The sequence below is a fragment of the Heteronotia binoei genome, chromosome 2, assembly GCF_032191835.1.
Source record: "Heteronotia binoei isolate CCM8104 ecotype False Entrance Well chromosome 2, APGP_CSIRO_Hbin_v1, whole genome shotgun sequence".
Lineage (NCBI taxonomy): Eukaryota > Metazoa > Chordata > Lepidosauria > Squamata > Gekkonidae > Heteronotia > Heteronotia binoei.
In genome coordinates, this window is record NC_083224.1 from 78,934,738 (window position 1) to 78,947,338 (window position 12,601).

Below are 12,601 nucleotides of genomic sequence, written 5' to 3' on the forward strand. Positions count from 1 at the left end.
CTGGTTCTGATTCCCTGCTCTGCTATGGAAGCTTGCTGGATGACCTTAGGCCAGTTACTCTCTCAGCCTAACCAACCTTATAGGGTTGCTGTGAGGATTAAATGGAGGAGATAAAAACAACCTATTTTGGGTCCCCACTAGGGAGAAAAAAAAGAGCAGAAATGAAGTAAAATAAAACAAATTAGCTTAGATGATATATGTTCTAACATATTGCTGCCAGTATACACTTCTTAAACAATGTTTTGTTTGCTACACCATTTTCACAGGAATTGTATTTCTGCACAAAGTACTTTTGATATTAGTAACAGAGATTTAAACTATTAACATAATTTTTTTTATTAATGAAGAACTACAATATCACTCCAATGTTAAAAAACGTTATCAAAACTATGTAAGCACAAACTAAAACTGGCTTCATTCTTTTCTCTCCTTAGATACTGAAACACAGTTTGGAATTGACAGAATAAACCACACTTTTTTGTCCATGTACTTAAAGATTAACATTATAATTAGAGCACAGATGATAGTAGCTTCTAGTTAGAAACGCTTTGTAGAAGAGTAATATTGTCTCCCTTTAACATGATTCGACCTGTAACAAAGAAAACTGCTGTTAGACTTCTGTATAATACAACAAAATGTGTCTTTTTCCTAATAACATTTTAATTCAGTTACATATCATCATGCACCTGAATTACACATTCACAGACATGGAAGAGATTTGATGACCCTCCTATGCACTCATACCACCTAACTCTCCATCTTTAACATTCCTCCATCCTCCTCCAGTGATGGTTTGTTCCTATATTAAAGAAGTGCAATCAGTCAGTGGAGGAAGAGATTGGATTTACACGCCACTCTTCACTACCTGAAGGCATCCCAAAGCAGCTTACAATCTCCTTTTCCTTTCCCTCCTGTCATGACCCGCAGCCTACAGGCTCCAGAGAAGCCTGTGTAAGAGTGGCTAGTGGGCCGGGACCTGAGATGAAAGTATAAAAGGTCAAGACACAGACAGAGTATGTTCTTTCTGGAAAAGGCTGCAGGGAGAAAGGTTCTTTCTGGAGAGACGGCAGGTGGAGGTCTTCCTCACACAAGGAGATAAGTCTGTTTGGTATTAGGAAGGGAATGTCTAGTTAGATGCATTAGGGCTTTTATTTATTTACACCAAACTTTCCTGTTTCTTATTTCACTGTTGCACTAAATGTTTTACTACCAACTTGTTGTTCTAGAGCACTTATATTAAACTTGTTATTAAACTGTCTGGGTCCTCACATATCTTCGGTCATGGTTAAAAGGTACTGGCTAATAAGGTAAGGTAAGGTAAGGTAAAATTTTATTTGTATCCCGCCCTCCCCGCCTAGGCAGGCTCAGGGCGGCTAACAACATCTCATACATATACAATAATAAATATAAAAACTTTAAATTTAACGATAAAACTTAAATTTAACATCATTTAAAAACCAGTTAATGTATTTAAAAATTCATAATTTAAATTAATCTGGCAGCAATGGTGGTGTTCTGACGCTAGTCTCTGCCAGTTTGATTAGTTCCATGTTGACATAGGTCCTTGGACAGGACAGTGTTGGCGGATTCTTAATTAACAACAATTCAGCAGTCGATAAATGCTTGTTTAAAGAGGGTAGTCTTGCAGGCCCTGCGGAACTGATCAAGGTTCTGCAGGGCCCGCACCTCCTCAGGAAGCTGATTCCATAGGGCGGGGGCCGCAATTGAAAAGGCCCGTGCTCGGGTATTCTGAAGCTTGATCTCTTTCGGCCCAGGGATAGTCATTTTATTTTTTCCGGCTGACCTCAGTGCCCTCTGGGGTTCATATGGGGAGAGACGGTCCCTCAGGTAGGCCGGTCCTCAGCCATATAGGGCTTTAAAGGTAATGACCAACACTTTGTACTGGACCCGGTAGGTAACTGCCAGCCAGTGCAGTCCGCGCAACCCCGGCTGTATGTGCTCCCATCTCGGGAGTCCCAACAACAGCCTGGCTGCTGCGTTCTGCACCAGCTGCAACCTCCGGGTCCGGAACAAAGGTAGCCCCAAGTAGAGGGCATTACAGTAGTCCAATCTTGAGGTGACCGTTGCATGGATCACTGTTGCGAGGTCGGGACGCTCTAGGAGAGGGGCCAGCTGCCTTGCCTGCCTCAGTTGGAAGAATGCTGACTTGGCAGTGGCTGCTATCTGGGCCTCCATTGATAATGAAGGCTCTAGTAAAACACCCAGGCTCTTTACCTGGCGCGCTGATTTCAATGGCGCACCATCGAAGGCCGGGAGAGCTATTTCCCTTCCCAGAGTGCCACGACCCACACAAAGGACCTCTGTCTTCGCTGGGAAGGAAGATACAGGGATTGGGTGGGTGTTCTCAGCCCTCCCAGACAGACCCTTACTAGAGTGGTAGCAGCCAGTAGAAGGCCCTTCCTGGTCACCTGCTGTGTGACACCTTCCCACAACAGACACCCTGTGAGGTAGGTGGGCCTGAGAGTGCTCTCCAAGAACTGCTCTTGAGAAGAACAGCTCTGAAAGTTATAACTGACCCAAGGTCACTCCAGTAGCTGAATGTGGAGGATGGAGAATCAAACCTGGTTCTCCCAGATAAGAGTCTGCATACTTAACCACTACACCAAACTGGCTCTCAGGAGAAGTGCAATCAGTCATTAAAAAAATATTAATCCTTTACCAGCGAAAAAATAGCTCCTCAAGTTATTCTTCTGCCTTTTGTCCAGCATCACCTCTATAGCAACACTTTCGAACTTCGGGTGTATTCTGTTTGGCAAGCTAGCTGGGAGTTGCTCCTGGGCAAAATTCTGCTGAAAGCCTTGTACATGCATACACACACAGGCAAAGCATCTCTTCTATACACTTCACTGGATTTCAGCTGCTGTGTTCTGATGGAGACATATGTGTGTGTGTGTGTCTCTCTCTCTCTACCTATCTATATCTATATCTATAGTTAGTCTATCAGCCACATTCTGTACACCAGAAAACTCCCACCCTATGATTAAATGCATAAACAAAGCACTAGTGAGCCAGAGGTGTCAAAGCATTCCAATAGCCTTCCTGTGCCCAAAAGTTTACAAGCCATATGCTAAAGCTTTCTTCAAAATGTCAATGAAGAACAATCATTTAAAAATGACAGAAGAGGTATCCACTATCAACCCTGCCCCACTTACCCAGCTGTTTCCTTGATTTTGTTTTGGAGTGGATCTCCTCAGCATCATCCAGCACCAGGTTCATGTATTCATCAAACCCCTGTAAGCCAAACACAGTTCAATGAATTGCCACATTTCTAAAGTAGAACTGGGGGTGGAGTGGCAGGCAGAATGTAGATTCGACACATGGTAGCTTGCTTTCCACTGACTTCTACTGTTCATATCAAATGAGACTATGATCATGGGTTATCACATGACAAAAGTATCAAAGGATAATCATGTGATAGAGTCAACATGCAAATATAACTGAATTTGCCTTAAATGACTCTGAATCAAGGGAATGCTTGCTTGGTTCATCTTTCCCATTGTATTGCTTGGTTCATCTTTCCCACCAGAGCAACACATTCAGGACAGGTCACCATGCTCATTCATTTGAATCAGTGGAACTAGTTTCTAAGATAGCCTTTAGAATATAGGTATCCTGATTGGTGGGAAGGGAGGACAGACAGCAGGGTTGTAATACTCACAATAATACACCCTTCTATCCGCATGTTCACCTGTTCATACAGCCACACTTGAATTCTGGACCTCTACAAAGTAAACAATGAAGATAATCAGTTACACAGCTGTACCACATACATCTCCTCAAAACTGACTGCTGTAGGCAAAAGCCCTAAGCAAGGTAGCACACAGATCTTCTTCCTGAGTTACCCATAATTACACAGAATTCTGTGGAGGTTTATTGATGTCATGTTAATTTCTTGAACAAGTAAAAGCTTCTGCCTTCTTCAAAGCTTAACACAGGGTTGTCAGTGCAATGAAGCTAAAAATCAAGAGAGTCCAATCCCTTCAGAATATTTGGTTGCTGGTTAAATCTGCATCAATTGAAGCACAGATAGGATGCATACCTCAGGTTAAGAAAAGTGCAATATCTCTCCTGCCCCACTGCCCCCATATTGGAAAGAAAGGCAATTCTTTAGAAGGCTTTAATCTGCCTGCTATAAAATTCATCATACTCTTTGCAGAAAAAGTGGGATGACTCTTTTCACTGGGACAGTCTCTTTTTTATACTACTTCACACAGTGGGGGATTAAACCTAGAAGCATTGCTGAAATTAAATGCATGCAGAACAGTAATCACACTGTATAGCTATTCTGATGGACAGCAAAGTATTTACAGGTAGAAAGTCAGTCAGCTAGCTCTTCCCACCATTAAGCATATTAAAATATGAAGCTAAAACGCATTAGCATATTATGGAAATGCAGAACGTGAAAAATTAGGTGAAAGGCTACTTGCAACATCACTGCTGTTCTAACCATGTAGAAGAACTACTACAGAAAACTCACCTCATCATTGCCTTTCATGTGTAATATTCTATATAGTTAATTCTTACCATAATACAGAAATCTGCCACAAGCCTTAATGTCAACCATATTTAGAAATACCTTAAGCACACTTAAAAGTTGAAGATCATTTATCAGGAAACCATGCTGAAGACGTATGCAAACAACAATACAGCTCTCCAGCCATAACTATGCCTCATATGCTTTTTCCCATTTCTCCTGTCTTTAAGTCAGATTTTACTGTGCACGAGTTCACTTACGTTCTGTAGATATCTGAAGATGAGGTTCTGTGACAAGTGACTTAAGGCAAAAAACAATGAAGAAGTTTCTAGGATACCAGTTTCAACAGCAGAAGCAGTAGAAACCACATATTTCAACACTTTATATCTCTTCAAGTAGTTTAGGAGCAACAACTCAGGATACCTTCTAAATGGAATGCCTTTTACATAGAAATTAGAACAAAAGGGAAAAATAGGGTAGTTTTTAAACATAGCTCCTGATATTCATAAACACCTGCCTCACACAATATATGAATGACTATAAAAGGCAGTATTTTTGGCAACCTGACCAACTTCAGAATGTGTTTTGCACCGTTTGAAACCAACAGAACAAAGGAATGTTAAACATGCAATTGGTTTCTCACATTTATCTTATCCCCACACAATCAATGCTTCATTTCACTGAAGAACACAACAAGGATGGTGCTGACTGGTACTCCAACCCACTCAACTGTTTTCCCCAAGAACTGGCCTTCTAATCTAATACTGCCTTTTTTAAGTTTAAAGAATGAGGCTTTTTTTTAAAGGAGGCATTTTCTGGTTCAAATTTCGGTTAACTTTGAGGTGGTGACGGGTATCACAATTGTTTCCTTGAAGCTCACCCTACTCGCAACCCATAGTGAGGCCCATAATGAAGCAGGCTAAACAAAGCCCTACGATATTACTGGGTCAAAACCAGTTGAAGTCTTCCTTTAGCACAGCCTCCCCCCCGCCCAACACACTCACCGCCGCCTGAAAAAGACCCCAACACACTCTCCTGCCCCAATTCGACACAGTCCTTACAAGGACGCGCCATTTGCGGACTCCCTCATTTCTCGGGCCCAGCGGCTTCACTTGAACCGCCAGTGGAAGGATACGATCGGCTGGACCATCACTTTCTGGACCTTTTGGCCCTGCCCGCGGTACGCCATAGCCAACGCCACAAAACACGCCGGACCTGCCGCCTTCCCACCTTCTTCTCCCACACGCGCGCGCGCTCACGACCAGCCAACGTCTTCGACACTTCCTCTACAGGCCGGAAAGTACGTGCGTCAATTCCGCTTGGATCATAGAGGTTGCTAAACTAAGAGGAGCCTAGAGCTGAACAAGCCATTTTGTATCTATAGATATGAAAGCGATGATTTCTCCTACCGAAGGACTACAGTCTGGATGGTTATTTATCATATCTACAGGTTACTGGCAGTAGTTGGTAGTGCCACAAATCTCAGCAGGATTATGTATTTTAATATTCGGCCTGGGCGCCTTGATATAGGTTAGTAAGTAATATCTGCATTACTTGTAAAAGGTCGATCAGTGGTTTTGCAAGGAGATAAACATTCCACATGTCTTCGATGGGTGTGCATGCCAGCGCTTTTGTGCACCTAAAGTAACGTTTCCGATCCGAGTTACACCTTCAGTTTTCTGTTTTCATCCTAATCATAAGCGAACCTTGAGGTCCCCCTCCCCCGCACAAGTCCTGCCAAAGAGGGAAACAGCAGAACTTCCCAGTAAACAGCGGGTGCAACTTCCCCACGAAACAAGATCCCTCACTTTCCTTAACACATGGCATGCCGGGAAACAAACCTCCGCTTCTGCATTTGAAGTCGTCCAACAAACACCGCCTCCTTTTCGCCATCACACTTCCGGGCAGCGTCGGCGGTGCCCGGGACGAGGCGCCATCTTGGAGGCTGGCAGTGGCGGAGACGGTAACTACTCGAGCTTTGCCCGTTGTGCGGAGAGAAGCGCAGTGGCGCGGGAGCGGAAGACCGGCTACTGACAGAGGCTCCCTTCCCGGGTTCGGTAAAGTCTCTGCGCGCGGGAGACAAAGTCCTGGGGCTCTTCCCTCCAGCTCCCGCCATGATTAACCGAATGGGGGTCTCCTTGTATTTAATTCCTCTCGGCTGCTGACTGTAGGCCTGCGGCCTAGTCACTGGCTAACGATATTCATCTCCGAGGCCTGTCTCAGTCGTCTTCCTGTCTTTTTCGCGGCCCCTTTATTTGGCTTTCGGTTTTGTTAAGTGCCCCATCTGTGATGTATATAAGAGTTGGTTCCCGGATCTTCTCATCCATTTTTATCTTCCCGCCTTGCATCCTTTTCCTGCCCCCCACCTGTTCGGATAACTCTTAACAGTATTGCTACTTTCTCAGATCTCTCACGGCGCCCCGGGGCTCCCTTTTCTTCAACATAGCTTTAAAGAGCTCCTTTTTTTCTCCTACTCGGCAGGTCCTTTACGCATCTCGGAAAGCGTAGAGTGAACTGGCCGAACTCCAAAGATAATTTTATTTATTTATTAGGCTGATATCCCGCCCTCCCCGCCGAAGCAGGCTCGGGGCGGCTGGCAGTGGCGGGTCTCTGAATTTCTGGACCTTCAGCCCTTCCAGGTTTGAGCAGTTATACCCTGGCTTGCCATTTCTAGCAGCACTGCTTTGGTGAAATACTGGAAAGTAGCCTAAACAGGATCTAGTGTAACTGGGATTACGTCAGTAATTGACTTGAATTCTTGTAGGAACAAATCTAGAAAACAGCCATATATGTTCTTTGTTTGTGTTTGTATACTTTAAAGAAGTACATAGCCATCTTTTATATAGAAAAAAATAGCCTCCTACAATTGTGGTAGTTTGTGGCATTGGAGGTTCATTTTCAGAACAAGTAGGTGTCACTGGTATGCTGTACTAAAACTCAGTTTTTAAAAAAGCAGACCTTTTACTTCCTAAAATCTGCATTCTGTCAATTTTCTGAGGAAAGTGAAAGTTTATATTTCTGAGGTTTAGAGCGAATTACAGTGCCATCCTGTGTAGGTGTGCTAGAATCCTATTCAGCTGTAATTATTGGGGCTTACTCCTAGAAAAGTGTTCTTAGGGTGGCCCTAGAACTAATCTATAGTCACCATTGTAATAATATTTCTGAATTCTTTGCACATTCATTTTGGATCTACATAGAGAATTTAACATGACATTTTCCCTAGTCTCTCCCACAGGAAGTGCTGCACTGTTAGTGGAAGAAGTTTTCAGCTTCTTCTCAGTGTACAAATGACGAGAGGGACTGAGTAGTATGCTAAAATTAACAAGGAATGGTTAAGGGTTAAGAGTAACACCATTCTTGATGTGGCACTTATCTTTGCCATTGATATGCTGGTGTTTCCCAGAAGTAAAGTGTGAATGACAGGCACACATTAAACACCAGTGAACCTAAGAGCCCAGATTGTGTTGCAGCTCGATGCACCATAACTTAAAGATATGAGCTCATGTTTGTGCTCTATATGTTTGCTGCAGGAAGTGCTGGTATAATGATCATGTTTTCATGGAAAACATGATTGCCACAAGATGTGGAGGAGTTCAAAGGGGAAACCATGGCAAAATGCTAAGGATATTTACAAGATTTGTTAAAGACTTGAACCTACAACTATTTCTGTAGATTTTCTGCTTGCTGCTCTTAAATGAGTGAGAAAGAGCTTGTTTATAGAAAGCAGAGCAAGCTGCCTTGCCTGAAGTTGGAATAATGGCTTCATTTTCCAGAATATCTTCCATGATGACATGCACTATGCCAGGTGAGCCATAGTCAGGCACGATCTTTTGATCATCAATAGTTCACCAGCATCTCCAAGCAAAACATTCTGTTCATTGGGCTATGGCAAAAGGCAAAATAAGTAATGCCAGAGATGGAGACTGCCTTTATTATATCTGTTTCTCTTCTCACTCCATGCATTAGGACTCATTCTTAGTATGCCTCTTTCAGAGATGTAGGGAACAAACACCCCCTCCCCCTCCACACACACCCTCATGTATTCTGGCATAGCACAAACTTTTGTGGTCCAGAGCCTGCTTTATCAGATGTGCCTGTAGACAATAAGAATATGGAAGAGAATTCTACTGTTCCAGAAGCTTGAATCTTAGTGTGCACTATGCAACAAAATTTAGTGGTTGCCATAATAGTAATTTATCATTTGTTTGGAGAAATCAAAGCTGAACAGAACATCCAGCTGCCAAGAATTAGCGAAAAGACATCTGCTATATTGAACCTTTCCTAAAATGCCTGTTGGGCTGCATATAACATCTCTAAAAAGAAATATCATCAGTTGAAGGGAAGTTGAGGTCTTAGTTTGGCAACCCAGCTGTTTGACAGCATCTGCAATTCACACTTCTTTTTCATTGAGCTGCAGCAGTCAAATAATGCCAGTGAAAAGAATGAAACAGCAGTGAATTTGATGTTGGTACAAATTAATTTCTATTTAGGTCTTCACATCTCAGAACATGAGCATTTTGACCACAACTGTCCCTTTCTTACCTCTGTATGCTAAGGGGCTGTATTCTGTGTTGCTTTGACTTACCAGAATTTTCTATCACCTATCTTTGCAAATTAGGTTGCAAATAAGAAAAAAGAGCTGTAGTTGGAATTTAGGGTTGAAGACATGCAAATTTTTATTTTGTTCTTACCTCTGCTTCTTAATTATATAAGTTGTGGCATCAGCTGTGGTTTCAGACTTTTCTGCAGTAAGTGTACTGTTTTCTGCAGTACTGCAAAAAGTTGTTCAGTACCTGATGTATTTACAAGGATTTTCTTACCAAATTAGCATGTGCCTTTTCAGTTCTTTCTCCCCATACCTGGTTTCTGAGGGTGATATTGAAGAGGTTTTTACATTGAGTGGTGCTACCCTTATCCATGTGCCATGCTTACTTCACTGCTCAGTTGTAACCCTCCCCCACAAAAACAACTACTTTTGGATGCATGCAGAAATAATATCAAAAATAGTGAAAAGGTAGTATAGGAAAGGAGAGTGGTGATGGCCATCTTTTTTGCTCAGTTTATTGAACTCCAGTCACCTGCATATGTTCCACTTAAGGTTTGAGGAGTGATGTAGCTGGTCTGTCACTTGCTCCTGACAGTACAGAAAGGCTTTCAAGTAAAAAAAAATGCCATTTTATTAGAACCTGCTTTAAGAAACTTTTATTCCTCATAACGTATTACCATGGGAAGTTATAAATGTATTCTAGATGAGGCAGAGTGTGAGTGTCTGTGGGCTTTTGAATCATTTGCCCTAAAACAAAAGTCTTGTGCTTTGGTTTAGAGCTTTTCAGTGGTGTTGCTGTAAATGGCAATGGACTGTCAAATCTATTATCAATGAGAATAAGGCTACTATTGCTACATACTATCTCGGAAATCTGAGGGGGGGAGGCCTTTGTTGCCAAGTAGGCATTAATTACCTTAGTCAGTTTCCTTGTGGTTTGCAGTGTCAGTGCCAACAGAACAAAGCTGTGAACACAGGTCTGTTCAGGTTTTGATAGCGGCTTAAGATGAATTTCAGAAGTCTTGTTTTTTTTTCCCATTTAGGCCTTGGGCTTTGTCATATGTGAGATTGCACACTGCCATGAAATAGAAGGATAGTAAACAAAACTATGGCTGTAGTTTCTGTTCTGTGCTGTAGCACTGTTTATTTTGCAGAAAAAAGTGTGCTCTCCTGTTTTTCCATCAATAGATCCAACTGTTTTATGGTCTTTAAAGCATCTCATGGACATGTTTGCAACATCCCCAGTGTGACAGTGTTAGCAGGCTGCTGCTTAATAGTCTTGAGAGAGGTGATGAGAGCACAAGGATTAGAATTTGAAATTTTCTCTTCCTGTGTTTAGATCATTAAACTTGCATTATACTACTAAGAATAAAATTGTCTTTTTCTGACACATGCTCAGGAGCTAATTGGTAATCATTTAGCTCTTAGAAGCACTTGTATGACTGGAACACAAAATTGCACAACAAGAACATCAATACAACCATGAGAATCAGCTTGGCCTTCAAATAGTATGCCAGCTATCAAAGTACAGTAACATCACTTCATTATTTTTCTAAATGGGATGCACAAATTATAAAACCTTTTTTTTTTAGTTTTGATATTGATTAATTCATGTTTCCTCAAATATGTATATTAGTTGATATTGAGGGAATTTATTGGAGTAAGTGAATTTTGACTAAATGTTATGAATTATGGCTAAATACAAATTTGACAAGTTCTTTTTTCTTAATAAAAACTTCATGTTGAGGTGCACTAGTATTATTTAGTGCAAGTAAATCAAATCTAAGTGCAAAAAAAATTGACAATGAGTTTTTGGTGGATGGTTTAATTTTAAAACATGTGAATACTGTTTTTGGAAAAATGCAACATAGATGACTAATATATTAAAAAGATGCACCAAAACAGCAACATCCTCTCTGTATTTTAAATTCAGGGAAATTCCCAGCCAAAAATATCTAGGAAACACTAGTATTTGTGTGAATAAAAAGTTCTAACCTTTTATTATTCTTTTGAGAAATAATGTATATAGTCAACATGGCTTGTACTTTGATAAAATGTAGTTTCAATGAACAAGGTTTTATTTTGTGTTCTATGGCTGTAAAATTGTTTGTTGCTATGATGTTGGATCTACAGCATCCTGTCAATCTTTATCAGCAATAAGCAGCCTCAGGTACCTATGCATGCTTTTTGCAGTGATAAGGGAAAATGATATTGAAGATAAGAATTCAGGCATCTTAAAAGCAGAATTAAACTACCTTTCCTGAATCAGAGCTAGCCATGACCAGATTGGTTTGCCTAACACTGTTGTTAGAATGATTGTATATATGTGTACACCTTGTGTTTGTGCATATATGCAACATGCATGTTATCTGTTTGTGTACTAAAGCAAAAAGTACCTGATTTGTAAACTACTAAATACATGTATTCAGTAGTTTACATGTATGTATACATGAAAATGTATTTGTATGCAAAAGAAATTACACTAGTCCTTCAAATTTAACTTTCAGCTTTAAATTGAGAATAGCCCAAACATCATTTTTAATTTTCCATGTTTCTGTATACATTGTTGCATGTATAGACACATGTATATAGGTATACACATGTGTATATACATAAGTTTATACATCCAAGTATGTTTTCACTATACAGTTAATAAAGATCGGGGGAAGATTTTTCCTTTTTTCCAATAGGTGAAGAGAGCTTGAAGACCAGAAATTGAAAATTATGTATTAATTAAAAAAAAAAAAGCTAAATTGTCTGGCTGTGGAAGACGGATCTTCTTTGCAGCCGCTTTGAAACACAAGTTCATCTTTAAATGAACTGTTTATTTTGAAGAGGCAATTAACCATCACTGTATCCAGTCTTCCTGATATTTGAAATGGACTTGCTTCCTCCAGTAGTTGTTCACCTCTGTCTGAATTTTGAATGAGGATGAGATGCAATGTAAGGAAGAAAAATCTTTCTGTTCCATTGTTATCAATTCATGGATTGAGTGTTGATTCGGCCTACAGGAGAAAAATAACTGGAAGTCTTTGAAGACAGAGTTGATTGGTGAACTTATCCAGGTATGTCAATTAAAAGTGCAATTTTAATTTCTGAAGCTTGGGGAAATGGACTGCGTAATTTCACCTGTTTTTTTAAAAAAAGATTTTTTAAAATCCAGTAAGTACTAGTTCTAAGGTATAAGTCATTGACAATTTAAGTAGCTAGACTTTAACTGATACGTGGGTATTTTTTTAGATTGTAAAGCTTTGTGGTAAATTATGGCCTGGAACAGCTTGTTATGACACCAGCTCTGCTTAGTATTCAGTTCTAGATTTATCAAAACAGCAAGAATAGATCCAAGTAGTCAGCCGTGTTGGTCTGAAGTAGTAGAACAAAATAGGAGTCAAGTTGCATCTTTTAAGACCAACTTAGTTTTATTCAGAACGTAAGCTTTCATGTGCTCTCTAAGCACACTTCATCAGATGAGAATCCGGTACAGTGAGCAAAGCCACACATAGCTGGTAGTCAGTGGCTCAGAATGCAAGCTGGTACAAATTTAAGATCCAATCACAGTATAG

General features: G+C 40.7%; 1 protein-coding gene across 3 annotated transcripts; it reads right to left on the bottom strand.

Annotated features, from left to right (window-relative positions):
* Window positions 1-311: 311 nt before the first annotated feature.
* Window positions 312-6,545, bottom strand: SNRPE (small nuclear ribonucleoprotein polypeptide E). 3 transcript variants are annotated; one of them, XM_060231393.1, is made up of 6 exons: window positions 6,337-6,545; window positions 5,631-5,781; window positions 4,756-4,782; window positions 3,680-3,742; window positions 3,174-3,252; window positions 312-589 (listed from the first exon to the last, which is right to left on the bottom strand). In XM_060231393.1, the coding sequence occupies exons 2-6, from the start codon at window positions 5,682-5,684 to the stop codon at window positions 534-536; spliced, it is 279 nt and encodes a 92-aa protein (XP_060087376.1). In that variant the 5' UTR covers window positions 5,685-5,781; window positions 6,337-6,545; the 3' UTR covers window positions 312-533. The 3 variants fall into 3 exon arrangements, with proteins under 3 accessions (XP_060087376.1, XP_060087375.1, XP_060087374.1); XM_060231392.1 differs by lacking the exons at window positions 5,631-5,781; window positions 6,337-6,545 and adding an exon at window positions 6,050-6,325 and having other exon boundaries at window positions 4,756-4,934; XM_060231391.1 differs by lacking the exon at window positions 6,337-6,545 and having other exon boundaries at window positions 4,756-4,934; window positions 5,500-5,744.
* Window positions 6,546-12,601: the final 6,056 nt, after the last annotated feature.